The sequence below is a fragment of the Dermacentor albipictus genome, chromosome 9 (genome assembly GCF_038994185.2).
Source record: "Dermacentor albipictus isolate Rhodes 1998 colony chromosome 9, USDA_Dalb.pri_finalv2, whole genome shotgun sequence".
Taxonomy (NCBI): Eukaryota; Metazoa; Arthropoda; class Arachnida; order Ixodida; family Ixodidae; genus Dermacentor; species Dermacentor albipictus.
Genome location: NC_091829.1, coordinates 114,252,047 through 114,268,193, shown reverse-complemented (window position 1 = coordinate 114,268,193; position 16,147 = coordinate 114,252,047). Strand labels below are relative to the sequence as shown.

The 16,147-nt window shown below is 48.7% G+C and overlaps 1 protein-coding gene across 9 annotated transcripts in view; it reads left to right on the top strand.

The window, feature by feature from the left end:
- LOC135914605 (uncharacterized) overlaps window positions 1-6,903 on the top strand; it is a 257,330-nt gene extending 250,427 nt beyond the window's left edge. For 7 of the 9 annotated variants that reach the window (XM_065447520.2, XM_065447523.2, XM_065447528.2 and 4 more), the window contains exon 9: window positions 6,685-6,903. In XM_065447520.2, the coding sequence (XP_065303592.2) occupies window positions 6,685-6,885 (201 nt within the window). In that variant the 3' untranslated portion in view covers window positions 6,886-6,903. The remainder of the gene's footprint in view (window positions 1-6,684) is intronic. The other 2 variants (XM_070525271.1, XM_065447531.2) reach the window with 1 other exon arrangement.
- Window positions 6,904-16,147: the final 9,244 nt, after the last annotated feature.

Here is a 16,147-nt window from a genome sequence, read left to right as displayed (position 1 = left end):
GCGAGGCCACCAGCATCGAGAAGACACTGTAAATGCGGAACCGGCAATTCAACCGACGCTCTAACTCGACAAACTACGCCGGAGTTCAGTCACTGGCCACCGAAGATCTGCCCGAGACTATCCGAGCGGTCGTGCGGGAGGAGCTGCAAAAGCTGTTCCCGTCATCACAGCCTCAAGTGGCGTCGATGGCCAACGCCGTACGTGAGGAGGTCCAACAACAACTCGGAGTAGCCCCTGAATTGCCGCAACCACAGCCGCAAACGACGACATACGCCGCCGTCGCCCGCCGTCAAGGTCCCCCTCCACGACCGCGCCAGGTCCCCGTAACACCGCGATTCCGTCGACCACCACCGCCGCCGCCAGCACGCTCACCCGTCGCCCAGCGCAGCTACCCGAGGAAGACAGACGTTTGGCGCGCTCCTGACCAGCGCCCGCTCTGCTACCACTGCGGAGAAGCGGGTCACGTCTACCGACGATACCCATACCGGGAGATGGGACTGCAAGGTTTCGCCGCCAACGCTCCGCGCCCGCAGCAAGCTGAACGCCCTCGCGATATCACCGACTACCTCGCCGCTACTCAGTGGAGCTCTCGATGACCGTCGCGTCCGCCATCACCAGGCCGCTACCTGTCGCCGCAGCGCCGACCATACACTGGCCCAGCCCGGGGCCGGTTACCGAGCCCATATCCGGAAAACTAAAAGCAGCAACCGATGGAGGTGCGGTTGCTTTTCGTCGAACTGACGAAGATCCTCCTCCGCCGACGAAGACGCCGAAGAAACTACCTCGACGACATAACGACACGCCACCGTCCCGGCGAAGTCTGGAAGCAAAGAATACGACGACGAAAGACAACCTGACGACGCGACGTTCCAGCTTCAGTTTAACACGACGAAGCCGTGATCCGACGCCAAGACCTGACTGCAACGCCAGACAAACGACCACCGACCTCGACGTGCTTCTCGACGGCCACGCATTTACCGCCTTAGTGGACACAGGGGCTGATTACTCCGTAATGAGTGCACACATCGCCGCCCACTTGAAGAAAGTTAAAACTGCATGGGAAGGCCCTCAAATTCGAACCGCTGGAGGACAGCTCATTACGAAGTCTGGAGTCTGCACGGCGAGAATTACCGTTCATGACCGGACTTACCCTGCCACCTTCGTTATCCTCCAACAGTGTTCACGAGACGTCATTCTCGGCATGGACTTCCTGAACCAACACGGCGCAATCATCGACCTGAAGTTGAAGTCAATAATGCTGTCTGAAGATCAAGCGATACCGCCGGAGAGCCCTCGTAGTCACCACGCTTTGAGGGTGCTTGAAGATCAAGTGAGCATCCCGCCTCGCTCCAGCATTGTCATTCCGGTCGGCCCCGAAACACCCGCTGACGTAGAAGGCGTCATCGAAGGCGACCGATGTCTACTGCACGACCGTGAAATTTGCGTCGCAAGAGGGATCGCTCGACTGCACGGAGGAAACACGAAGGTGTTGCTGACAAACTTCAGCCAGGAGTTCAAGCACATCAACAAGGGCACGACGATCGCATACATCGAGGAAATTCAGGAAACCAGCGATGCGTTTGTCCTCTCGGATTCTGTCGCATCTACCCCGACGACCATAGTTCCCGAGCCAGACTTCGACATAAATCCAAGTCTCCCCGTGATTAAGAAGCAACAGCTCAGAAGTCTGCTTCGACGATACAAAGACTCCTTTTCGACGTCATCGAGGATTCGACAAACCCCAGTCGCAAAGCATCGCATAATAACCGAAGAGTGCGCTCGACCACTCCGCCAGAGCCCTTACCGGGTTTCCACACGAGAACGCGAAGCTATAAGACACCATGTCGACGAAATGCTGCGCGACGACATTATCCAGCCGTCGAAAAGGCCGTGGGTGTCTCCAGTTGTTTTAGTGAAGAAAAAGGACGGAACCCTACGTTTCTGCGACGATTATCGTCGATTGAACAAAATCACGAAGAAAGACGCATACCCCCTCCGACGGATAGACGACGCATTGGATCGGCTCTGCAATGCTGAATACTTCTCATCGATGGACCTCAAGTCTGGCTACTGGCAAATAGAAGTCGACAAAAGGAATGGCGAAAAGACCGCCTTCATCACGCCAGACAGCCTCTACGAGTTCAAGGTTATGCCATTCGGACTGTGCTCGGCGCTTGCAACGTTCCAGCGCGTCATGGACACAGTATTAGCAGGATTGAAGTGGCAGACCTGTCTCGTTTATTTGGATGACGCCGTCGTCTTCGCCGGCAATTTCGACGATTCACTGAAGCGGCTTGCGACAGTACTAGAAGCCATCAAGTCATCAGGGCTTACTGTGAAGCCGGAAAAATGCCGCTTCGCTTGCGATTAGCTTCTGCTCCTAGGCCACGTAATCAGCAAATCTGGTGTCCGTCCAGACCCGCAAAACACAGCTGTAATCGCACGGTTCCCGCAACCTATCAACAAGAAGGCAGTGCGTAGATTCGTTGGCATGTGTGCCTACTATAGGCGCTTTGTCAAGGACTTTTTACGCATCGCCGAGCTGTTGGTACGTCTAACTAAATGTGATGAGTTCAAGTGGGAAACACCGCAGGCCGACGCATTTGAAGAACTCAAACGACGCATGCAGTCGCCGCTGGTACTTGCGCACTTCGACGAGTACGCCGATACAGAAATCCCTACTGACGCCAGTAGCCTAGGCCTCGGTGCCGTTCTAGTCCAGAGGAGAAACGGAGTCGAACAGGTGATAGCTTACACTAGCCGGTCGCTGTCAAAAGCGGAAGGCAACTATTCTACGACCGAAAAGGAATGCCTCGCCATCGTTTGGGCTACAGCTAAATTTCGCCCTTATCTTTATGGCAGGCCATACAAAGTCGTCAGTGACCATCACGCGTTGTCTTGGCTAGAGAATATAAAGGATCCTAGAGGACGACTGGCGCGGTGGAGACTCAGACTACAAGAATACGACATCACTGTCACCTACAAGTCCGGACGAAAACACTCCAATGCCGATTGCCTATCACGCGCCTCCATTGACCCACCGCCGCAAGACGACGAGAATCACGACGTCTTATTTGGAATGATAAGCGCGGAAGACTTCGCTTCACAGCAACGGGCAGACGCGGAGCTAAAAGGCCTCGTCAAATATTTGGAAGGGCACGCCGACGTTATTCCCAGGGCATTTAAACGCCGATTATCTTCCTTCACGCTTCAAAACAATCTACTCGTGAAGAAGAACTTCTCACCAGTCCGCACCAACTACCTTCTTGTTATCCCGTCAGGACTTCATCCAGAAGTGTTGCATGCACTACATGACCATCCGACCGCTGGACACCTAGGATATTCGCGGACACTATCGCGGATACAAGAAAAGTATTATTGGCTGCACCTGAGCGCCGACGTCGCCCGTTATGTCAGAACATGCCGAGACTGTCAGCGACGCAAGACACCGCCGACAAGGCCAGTCGGATTACTACAGCCAATCGAGCCTCCTTGCCGACCATTCCAGCAGATCGGGATGGACTTCCTGGAACCCTTTCCGACGTCAACAACCGGAAATAAGTGGATCGTCGTGGCGGCGGACTACCTCACCCGCTTCGCTGAAACTAAAGCACTGCCGAAAGGTAGCGCTGCCGAAGTGGCGAAATTTTTTGTCGAAAACATCCTGCTGCGACGTGGCGCTCCAGATATCCTCATTACCGACAGAGGAACGGCCTTTGCAGCGGAGCTCACTCAAGCCATTCTGAACTACAGTCAGACAAGGCACAGGAGGACGATGGCCTAGCACCCGCAGATGAATGGTCTTACGGATCGGCTGAATAAGACCCTCGCCGACGTGCTAGCGATGTACGTCGACGTCGAACACAAGACGTGGGATGCCGTCCTGACGTACGTAACATTCGCTTACAACACGGCGGTGCAAGAAACAACACAGATCACGCCGTTCAAGTTGGTTTACGGCAGGAACCCGACGACGATGCTCGACGCCATGTTGCTGCACGTCACTGGGGAAGAGAATCTTGACGTCGCTACCTATCTCCAGCGCGCCAAAGAAGGCCGACAACTCGCCCGCCTGCGGATCAAAAACCAGCAGCGTACCGACAGCCGACACTACAACCTACGACGATGCTTCGTAGAGTACCAGCCCGGCGACCGTGTTTGGCTATGGACCCCGATACGCCGACGAGGACTGAGTGAGAAACTACTGCGACGCTATTTCGGACCCTACGAGGTCATCCGACGTATTGGCGCTCTGGACTATGAGGTCGTGCCAGACGGTATTTCGCATTCACAGCGGCGCCACGCACGACCTGAAGTGGTCCACATGGTGCGTCTTAAACCGTTTTACGGACGCTAACGAACTTCCCTTATTTTGTTGTTTTCTTTGCTACGAGTGCTTATTTATTACTTTCGTCTGTTTTAAGAATCGGGTCGATGCTATTTAAGAGGGGGGTAATGACACGTGCACTTATCTTTATCGGGCGACCACGTTTGGCCGCCTAACAAATGTTATCGTGCAGCGCAGGACGCACCTGCATGTAAAAGAAGTTTCTCGAATGTTATCGATGGTTCCCTCCACTGTCTTTCACCGCAACTTGTGTAATCTGATTGCATGTATGCGCGACGCAAATGGTGTGGGACTTTGTGGAAGGCACGTGGGTCCCATCGGTTAATCTGGAACATTCCACAATTGATCTATAAAATCCGACGCCCTTGACCCGCTGATCAGATTTTCAACGATCGCCAACCGTGTTCGGCGCTATCGTTGTGCTATAAGTATAGCCTGTTTTGTGGGCACAAGTTCGCCCAGTAAAAGTTGGTTTTGTCTTTCACAGTATTGCTACTGTGTTCTTAACGTCACCACCACGTGACAATATATAGAAAAAATATACTTAATATACATCAACGCACGTTGACACTGTCACTTACTTCAATACGTTGTAGGCGTCCTACTTAAAAAAAAAAACATGTCATGGAATGTCCCCGTCTCTGTTTTGCTGAACGAGGTTAAACAATTGTTTGGTGTGAATAACTGTAATTTTCACATACTGCCATCTCGCATTATGATCATACAAAACACATCATTCTTCTATTATAGAGTTAAGAATTTTCAAATAGTTTCGGCAACTGTACCGCGTGAAAATTTACGTACGATAGACGCGTTGCAACAAGAATTCTTTAGGACTATTGACAAGGAACCTCTGCATTAACACACGAACAGCCTATTGAGCAAATATATAGTGTCATTGCGACACACCAGATTTCGTATATCTTTTAGAACACTTAGGACGCACAGTGAGAACACGCAAACATTTCTTCCCACCGCTTAGCAATTTACAAAAACACGTACTTTATAAGTGATCAGGCACGTTGCGCAGAACCATCGAAAATTAGAACGTTGTAAAGAAATTATTCTTTGCAAGCTATCGGCGGCAGATTGCCAATATTTCAAATAGTTTTAATAATACAAAAAAACATGACACACAGCGAGTTCTTCCTTCACTCGCGATGTGGTGCATTTTTAAAAAATTTCTTTTATTATTATTCTGATCACTGTTTGCTGCACAATTTTGTTCGCACTGTCTTGTGAACTTTTTTTTTGCTCTCTTCGGATCTGTAGTGAAGTGCTAATTCGCTCAGTATGGCCAAGCGTTTTCGCAAGTTGGATAGTGGCGCCTTCTGGCGCCATGCTACCGACCTGAAGGCCGAAGGTGCTGCTGTTATTAGGTCTGCTCGATTCCCCTGCAGCATTGTGAACCAGTTCACGTGGTTCACGACAAGATAAACATTGTGCAACTCAATTTCTTTGGTACTAGCACAGCGCGACAATCTGACGGAAAGTTAAATTGCAGACGCTGTGCCGGCGTTTCTTTTTTCAGACTAATGTGCACGGAATGCGGACGTTTGTGAAGTCCTAAAATGCTGTCATGATCGGCTTCACAGGCGCAAACACACACGTACTTGCATAGACACGAAGATGAATGTAGCCGCGGTTTTAACGGTGCTCGCGCATGTGTCCTTTGCCTTCTGTTGCGCTACTGTTGCGCATCTATACGTTTGCACCAAGTTGGCAGCGACAGTAGCAAAATCGAGAACCAGCCCTGCACATTGGCAGCAACTTTTAAAACGAATGGCGCGGTTCATATAACACCATTGGCGCACCGCTGAAAGGAAGGGCAGAGTGCAGCACCTTGTGACGCACTGGTTCAGTTGGTGCAGGCGAATGGAGCGTATCTATTTGTTTTGGGCGTAACTTCTTTGTGGCTGCTTTTGAGAGCTTTCGCAAACTTTAGGAGAAAATTCTTGTTTCTCGAAATGAATCGGAATAGAGCTGTTGGCTCTCTTATAGGGCGGTAGTGGTGTACTTCGCGCTTGTGAAAATGAAACCTGCTGTTACCGTAGGTTTTTATGCTCTCTTGATCACTCTTTCATGCCATTGTCACAATTGTTACTCGGGTGCTGAATTCCTTAAAACCCACTTGAGACGCTCGGCTGCATGCCGATATGACGTCTGCCGGGTATCCAACGGTAAAACATGCTCATACGAAACAATGGCTTCGTGACGTCACTGATAAGGTCGTAAGATAGAGGGAGAGGGTGTGCATCAGGGAGGAGAAGTGTTGCCCCAGTAGCCCTCTTTTCCGACTTAGCATGCAAGTGGGATGTGTTCGTGCTTTCTCGCAGGTTCGCTGGCCGCTCGGCTGCATTTGTCAAACCAGGGAGCAGAGCCCGCTGAATTGTGCCGTGTTTACGAAGCGGTCTATTTCTGCGACGTTGACCTTGCCAACTTCTATTCATTTTTTGAAGCGCTGGGACATCGCCCGCGCACGACAGCGCCAAGCAATCATAATGAGAACTTTTTATGTAGGAAAGTGTTGTTGCTAAATAAATACCAGTCTTCGCCATCAAAACGTTACATATCATTATTTCGATGTACGAGTCGTTTTGAAATATCTAACATGTGGTTAAGTTTAGTACCACATTTATCCTAGTCTACATGTACAGCGGCGGCAAGCATGAAAGAAATACCTTCCAGGCACAATCATTGGTTAATTTTCTTCTTGTGTTGTGAAGTGGATCAACTAAATCTGGCCAATATCTGTCAGCCAAGGCTCGTCACAACGCTTTTGAATTTATTCTCACATATTATACTGGGAAAGAAATGATGTCCACGCATGCGAAAGTATCAGTCTCCAGAAGTAATTCGCATTAACAGCACAGATTTGTGCATCGTCAATGAACACGGATTGCAGAAGATCATAATCATTGCGAAAATTATTAATAATAATAATAATAATATTTTGGGTTTTACGTGCCAAAACCACTTTCTGATTATGAGGCACGCCGTAGTGGAGGACTCCAGAAATTTTGACCACCTGGGGTTCTTTAACGTGCACCTAAATCTCAGCACACGGGTATATTCGCATTTCGCCCCCATCGAAATGCGGCCGCCGTGGCCGGGATTCGATCCCGCGACCTCGTGCTCAGCAGCCCAACACCATAGCCACTGAGCAGCGAAAATTATTAACAATCACGAGCTGGTCAAAGAGAACTCTGTTCTGTCACATCTGTCATGATGGTGCACACATTTTAAATAATATAGGAGGTTGAATTTATTACATGTATATTGTGACCTGGTAGTGGCGGTGAAGAAAACATCAAAACTGTGATTAATGAAACTAGCATTTTATTGGGCGAACTTGTGCCCTCAAAAGCAGGCTACACTTATCGAATGATAGCGGCTTATGCACTGATCAATTTGATCAGCGGTTCAAGCGCGTCGGCTTTTATACATCAGTCGTCGAATGTTCCAGAGTAATCGCTGGGACCCGTTTGCCTTCCACAAAGTTCTACACTATTCGTGTCGCGCACACACGCAATCAGATTACACAAGGTTCGGTCACAGACAGGGGATGGAAGCATCGATAACATTCCAGAAACTTCCGATACATGCAGGCGCCTCCTGCGCTGCGCGATAACATTAGTTAGGTGGTGAAACGTGTCGCCCGATAAAGACAAACAAATACACGTGTCAATACCCCCTCTTAAATAGCATCGACCCGATGCTGCAAACAAACGAAAGCAATAAATAAAAACACCTGTAACAAAGAAACCAACAAAATAAGAAAGTTTGACAGCGGCCATGTGACGAACCACGTGCACCACTTCAGATCATGAGCGGCGCCGCTGTGAATGCGAAATGCCGTCTGGCACGGCCTCATAGTCAAGTGCGCCAATACGTCGAATGACTTTGTAGGGTCCGGAATAACGTCGTAATAGTTTCTCACTTAGTCCTCGTCGGCGTATCGGGGTCCGTACCCAAACACGGGCGCCGGGCTGGTACTCAACGAAGCGTCGTCGCAGGTTGCAGTGTCGGCTATCGGTACGCTCCTTGATCCTTAGGTGGGTGAGCTGTCGGGACTCTTCGGCGTGCTGGAGATAGGTAGCGACGTCAAGATTGTCCTGGTCAGTGACGTGCGGCAACATGGCGTCGAGCGTCATCGTCGGGTTCCGGCCGTAAACCAACTTGAACGGCGTGATCTGTGTTGTTTCTTGCACCGCCGTGTCGTAAGCGAAGATTGCGTACGGCAGGACGGCCCCCCAGGTCTTGTGTTCGACGTCGACGTGCACTGCTACCATTTCGGCGAGGCTCTTATTCAGGCGCTCCGTAAGGCCATTCGTCTGTGGGTGGTAGGCAGCTCTCCTCCTGTGCCTTGTCTGACTGTACTGCAGAATGGATTGGGTACCCGCAGTGGTTGCTCAGTGGCTAAGGTTTTAGGCTGCTGAGCATGAGGTCGCGGGATTGAATCCCGGCCACGGCGGCCGCATTTCGATGGGGGCGAAGTGCGAAAGCACCCGTGTACTTAGATTTAGGTGCACGTTAAAGAACCCCAGGTGATCGAAATTTCCGGAGTCCTCCACTACGGCGTGCCTCATTATCAGAAAGTGGTTTTGGCACGTAATACCCATTAATTTGTTTAATATATTGCATGAGCTCCGCTGTAAAGGCCTTCCTCTGTCGGTGATAAGGCTTCTGAGGCATCATGTCTCAGAAGGATGCTTTCGACGAAAAAGTTTGGACACTTCGGCTGCGCTACCTTTCGGCAGAGCTTTAGTTTCAGCGAAGTGGGTGAGGCAGTCTGTTGCTAAGACGATCCACTTATTTCCGGATGTTGACATCGGAAACCGTCCCAAGTGCATCCCGATCTGCTGAGAAGGCCGGCAAGGAGGCTTGATCGGCTGTAGTAATCCTGCTAGCCTTGTGGGCGGTGTTCACGGGCGATGTCGGCGCTTAGTTGCGGCTAGTAATACATTTCTTGTATCCTCGTGAGCATCCGGGAGAAACCGAGGTGCCTGGCGGTCGGATCGTCATGTAGTGTGCATAGTACTTCTGGATGCAGCGTCGACGGAACAACAAGAAGGTAGTTGGCGTGCACGGGTGAGAAGTTCTTCACGAGTAGATTGTTTTGAAGCGGCAGCAAAGATGATCCGTGCTTAAATGCCCTAGGGACAACGTCGGTGTGCCCTTCCAAATATTCGACGAGGCCTTTTAGCTACGCGTCTGCCCGTTGCTGTGAAGCGAAGTCTTCCGTGCTTATCATTCCAAATAAGACGTCGTCATTCTCGTCGTCTTGTGGCGGTGGGTCAATGGGGGCGCGTGATAGGCAATGGCCATCAGATTTTTTTCGTCCGGACTTGTGGGTTACAGTGATGCATTCTTGTATCTGAGGCTCCATCACGCCAGTCGTCCTGAAGGATCCTTTAAATTCGCTAGCCAACGCAACGCATGATGGTCGCTGACGACTTTGAATGGCCTGCCACATAGATGAGGGCGAAATTTCCCTGTAGCCCAAACGATGGTGAGGCATTCCTTTTAGGTCGTATAATACTTGCCTTCCGCTTTCGACAGTGACCGGCTAGCGTACGCTATCACCTGTTTGACTCCGTTTCACCTCTGGACTAGAACTGCAGCGAGGCCTCGGCTACTGGCGCCAGTATAAATTTCTGTTATCGGTGAACTCATCGAAGTACGCAAGTACCGGTACCAGTACCGGTGACTTGGAAGGTACGGCAGCGCCATATATATTTCGCGGGGCTAAGTTCTCGGTGAAAAAAAAAACAACGCTGGCCATTGAAAGCTTGCTGAGCCAATTCTTCCATACTGCGTCACATGACATCGTATTTACTACAACGCAATGCACACAACAGTACAAAAGAAGCGTAAGTTTTTGAAAATATTCATTGCAACATTGCGTCACAATCCGACATGAACACAGTTGTGGACCATTCTGCATTTATTGCGGCCATTTCATAATGACAGGTATTACACCGGTGAGACTTCACTTTTGCATGAATTCGAAACTATGGGCCCACCAAGATTTTGAACTTAGGCATGCGTCCTTAGTACGAACGCAGATCTGTGATTCTGGTGTAAAAATAAAATAGACAAATTCATTAAAATTATTTACAAAAACCACACTGTCATCTTCACTAACGGAGCACGCGTGCCACGTGTAGTTTTTCTCTGGCACGGAAGACATTGCTGACATATTTTATTAGGACAAAAGAGAGCTAAACAACAAAGTGACTGGTCAAACATGATTGGGTTAACACAGTATGTATCGCCATTACTTTTGTGGCTATGCATGCGATTTGTAACGATATAACAATATGAAACACGGTAATGCAATTCCGATATATTAATGCACAAATCTCCAAGAAGCGAACTTCAGAAAGCCTGCCCAGTTTCGTATTCATAAACATTCTTATATGGAAGCAAACAACCTGTGACTTCACATTGTCCAACTCTAATGACAAAGTCCGTACTTTTTCAAGTTTTCCACTGGTGACGTAACACAAGCATGCTTTTGTTCAACTGATGTTTTGCCCGGTGAGATGTTGTGGCGCTTCAATCACATAACAATAATTGACGTCGATGCTCAATAATTTCGAACCGCATTTTCGATTCGCCTACGCCACCCTTTGAATTGACCTTGGCTGCCCCTGGCGTGTGAACGTTGATGGCGTTGACCAAAGGTCAGCGTCGATGGCGTTAGGGTTAAGAGCGCGCGTCCAGGTGTTTCTGCAGGTTGCGTATTAATGTCAATCTCGTCCGTGACAATAATAAACCTTGTTTCCCTTACTTCTATTATGGGGTGTGCATCTTTGCATGGGGCAGCACCGTGAACGGTTATGAGGCCAAGGGCTAAGGCTTGTACTGCTGCTTCAGTGTTGACGGTGCGTGGGGCAGTCTTGATGGCCTTGACAAGCTTTGACACGGCGTCGCTCGGCTGATTCCATGACGACACCGATCCTTGCTGCATGGTAGCAGGGGAAGGAGCATCATGCTGTTGCCAATCGTTGGGATGGGCACTGGGCTTGGGGGCGATCAAGGCTTCCGCAGGCCCTTGGATACCAGCAGGAGTACAAGGAACCGTCGCAGTCTTCTCTGCCACCATTGTCTTCGGGAACCGTTGCAGTCTCCCCAACTGCCGTTGTCTTCAGGGACCTTTGGTTAAAGACCTTCGCTGATTGTCGGCAAGCGTTTGCAGACCCCCTGGCGTTTTTGTGACTGCATCCTGAGTCTAGGGGTGATAGAAGTCTGCTGCACTGATGAGAACGGCTTACTGGTTTGTTCTTTATTTGAAGCGATTGAACGCCTGACGACAGGGCGAAAATAAGTGCAACACGTTTGAGAAACGTCTGTGCACTTCCCAAGGGAAAGACATAAGCTTCCACTCAGAGATCTAGATACACGGAGCGCGCGGACGCGCACTGCAATGGCGGTGAGCCAAACTTCAGCGACGCCATGGTCCTGCGCTCCGGAGAAGGCAGCCCAACTCAAGCAGACGACAGTCACTGAATATATAAAGTAGGACAGAAAATTTTTATTTGAAAACTGAGCGAAGCGCTATTTTGTGATTTCTTTATCTTGAAAAAGCATGAACATTCTTACCGCTGCAGACACTTTTTGGCCATTGATAAAAAAAAAACTTGATATTACTGAAGACCTGTTCATACATCAAGCCAATACACGCATGACGGTGCCATGGCACCATTATGTTCTCTCTTATGGCGGGTGTTTGACGGACCTGTAGGAAATCATGACCAATAGTTGCAGCGGCATTGCATGTTGCCCTCTGAATGAATTTCAATAATAGTTGGCTCAGGTATCCACGGAAGCGTTCTGTCGCCTCTAATGTAATTTATTTATGTTTATAAAAGAATAGTGCAGGGCTCTTTAAGTCCCGTGTGTACGTTGACCATGAAGCCGTTTTAATATATCTGCATAGCCGTAGAGGTATCTGCGTAACACCATAATAAAATAACAATAGAGTTCTTGTAAAATTGATGACAAATGTGAAAGCCGTGAGATCAATGCGAATCCAAACGTTATGTAGGATGTTCAATACATAGGATGGGTATATAAGATGGTTAACGTTACGAACAGTGTTACAACACTTTGGAATACGGTTCTATCTGCTTTTATTTTTTCACTTGCTTATAATCAGTGAAGAATCTTCATACCAGCTCCAGAAAATACACTCAGCCTACTAAATTCCGCAATCGTTTTTGTATTCATTGTAGCGGTTATTTCCACAAATTGTCTTGTATGCTTCGTTGCAAGATGTTGCGTTTTCTCGTACAACTGAGCCCCAAACAATCTGTTCGCACCGGTGATCTGCATCAAAAAGAAACAGTTTGTTTTCTCGACACTTATTTCGAGCGTTTAGTACTATATGGGCAATATAACGTAAAGTTATCCCAAACTTATCTATTCCAGTTCTGGAGTCCTATAACGTAAAACTATTCCAATATGTTTCTATTCCAATCTCCTGACGTCAAATTTGCGTAAAAACCAACGCAAGCACCGGGCGGTCACCCGCAGGGTTGTTTGAACAGACCAATCAAACGTCCTCCTCGTTCATAGGAGGTCACATTTGTTTGCTTGAAAAACGAATAACATTGCCTACACTGAGCCGCTTGTCGTATCTAATTGTCTGACAAGAGGCGAGGAGAACGCTCAAGTGGAGAGGGATTCGAGGGGGCCGAGCCACTGCACTGAAAGTCGACAACCGGATGAAGAGGGTGGTGCCGGCGTCTACGATTGATCGGCTTTCCCTTACTTAGCTTGCGGTGGCTGGTCAAAAATCGCGGCGGCATGCAATGGAAGCTCAAGAATGACGCTAAAACGGACCCTCAGCAAAGAAGAGTTGGCAGAATGAGGTGGTAAACGTGCCGAAAGTGCTCGAAAACGTTACACGGCAACGCAAGAAGATTTATTATACGCAAGTACACCCATGCTCTCCGGCAGGTGCGAGTAGCCAGCGTCTGAGCGATCGGCGGCAGCCATCTTTAATTCCTTTCGGAACGGGGCAGCCTGCGGCTATACCGAAGAAAATTCAGTTTTGATCGGCATATTATTGCATCTTTATCGCGTACACGTCACTTTGACGCGATGAGTTCTTGCGGTTTTGTGACCTCGCGTGACAGGCAAGTGAAGTGGGTGCAGCCCGAAAACTTTTCACAAATAGCCGAGGGCTAATGGCTAAAAAGGATCGAATCAGAAATAACTGTTTTTCTTTTTTCTGTCAAATCAAGCATAATCAGTGTGTACACATCATATCAGATGGGGAGGTATCGCGGTTTTCGTGACGTCGCGTGACAGACAGGTGAAGTGGGGGTGATCGAGAAAAGTTTTTGACCAATCGTGGAGGGCTGATAGCAGAATTCGAATAGAAAAGTTTGGAATCGTTTTACGTTTATCGCCCCTGCAGTCATCCCTCCACGACAGGTCAACAGCTTTTTAGGGCAATCCCCTGTTGACCTTTCTGTAACTCGGCGTCACGAAAACGGCGATAGCTCCCCATCGAAAATTGCGTGCACACACTGATTATGCATGAATAGACCAAGCAAAAGAAAAAGAATTATTCCTGATTCGGCGCATTCCCGATTAGCCCTTTGCTATCGGTCAAAAGTCTTCGAGCTCTGCCCACTTCGCCTGTCTGTCTCGCAATGTCACGAAACCACCAAAACTGACTTCGTCAAATCCACGTGTACTAGTTAAAGATGCCTTAGTATGCCAAACAAAACAAAATTCTTTTTTTCTGAATAACCGGAGACTGCCCCGTTCCGAAAAGAGTAGTGTAGAAGATGACAACCCGCCAATCGCGCAGGACCTCGATACTCGCACCCGCCGTACAGGATAGGTTTATTTGCGTATAATAACATTTTTTTTGCGTGACATTATAAAGTTGTCGAGCCCTTTCAGCAACGTATGAGACGCCTGTCTACTAACTCTTCTTTGCTGAGGACTCGTTTTAGCTGCGTTCTTAGCATTGAGTTGCACGTCGCCGTGCTTTCGACCAGCCACCGCAAGCTAAATAACAGAAAGCGGAATAATCGCAGACGCCGGCACCACCCTCTTCATACGGTTATCTATATTACCGGCGATCACCCGGCCAAATGAAAACCCTCTCCACTTGAGCGTGCTCCTCAACTTTTGTCAGCCAATTAGGTAAGAGAAAGTACTACATTTTGGCACTGTTATTAGTTTTAAAAGGTCAGAAAAGTGACCTCCTATAAAGAAGTGGAGCATTTGATTGGGTTGTTCATACCATCGCTGCGGGCCGCGGCCCGATGCTTGCGTCAACAGTTACGTAAATTTGACATCAGGCGGTGTAAACAAAAAAAAAATATTTGAATAGCTTTACGTTAGTGTGTTTTACGTTACTATAACGTAAAGCTATTCCAATACGTTTTTATTCCAATCTCCTGACGTCAAATTTGTATAACCGCCTACGCAAGCATCGGGCGGTGTCCCGCTGGGTTGCCTGAGCCGACCAATCAAATGCTCTCGTCGTTTATAGTTCACTTTTGCTTGTTTGAAAAACGAATAACATTGCCTAAACTGAGCAGCTTGTCTTATCCAATTGGCTGACAAGAGGCGCGGATCTCGCTCAAGTGGGGAGAGGTTCGATTCAGTCCGCTGAAAGTCGATAACCGGATAAAGAGGGTGGTGTCCGCGTCTGGGATTGGTCCGCTTTCCCTTACTTAGCTTGCAGTGGCTGGTCGAAAATCGCGGCGGCATGCAATGAAAGCTTAAGAAAATGAAGCTAAAATGGATCCGCCACAAAAAAGCGTTGGAAAAAGCAGGTCGTAAACGGGCCGAAAGCGCTCGAAAACATTGCACGGCCACGCAGAAAGTTTTATTATAAGCAAATAAACCCAAGCTCTCCGGCCGGCGCGAGTAGCCACTGCCTGAGTGATCGGCGCCAGTCATCTTTTTTTGCTTTCGGAACGGGGCAGCCTGCGGCTATTCAGAAGAAAATTCAGTTTTGTTCGGCATATTATAGCATCTTTAACCTTTAACACGTCACTTTGACGAGATGAGTTTTCAGGGCTTTGTGATGTCTCGTGACACGCTGGTGAAATAGGTGAAGGCCTAAATTTTTTACCAAAAGCCGAGGTCTAATGGCGAAAAGGCGTCGGATCACAAATGACAGTTTTTCTTTTGTTTGGTCCAGTCACACATAATTAGTGTGGAACGTCATATCAGATGGGAAGCTATAGCGGTTCTCGTGACGTCATGTCATAGACAGGTGACGTAGGGGAGGTCCAAAAAGCTTTTGACCAATCGCAGAGGGCTGATTGCAGAATTGGAATAGAAATGTTTGGAATAGCTTTACGTTATAGCACACCATGTCATCAAATACGAAGGCCATGCCACCTGTTTTATTCCAGCTCGCCTCCAATATCATGTGTTTATTATATTGCGATTACATTCTTGATTTGGACATCAAAAAGGAGTTCATTCATTATGCGGAGCGTTGTTCCACAGTAACATTTCCGTAATAGTGTTATTCGGTAAGTCTGACTGGCATTTTTTATGCGAAGCATATTACGAGGGCTCAACCCAGCTCCTCAGGCGCGGCGGTGACCATGAAATCACGTGACACCGTGACGTCACGACAGAGGAGAAGTGGCTTTGGCTCAACTCTTGCAAGACGGGCTGGGTGGGAATCGAACCAGGGTCTCCGGAGTGTGGGACCGAGACGCTACCACTGAGCCACGAGTACAACGCTTCAAAGCGGTACAAAAGCGCCTCTAGTGAATGCGGTGTTGCCTTAGAAACGCGCTGTTTCTA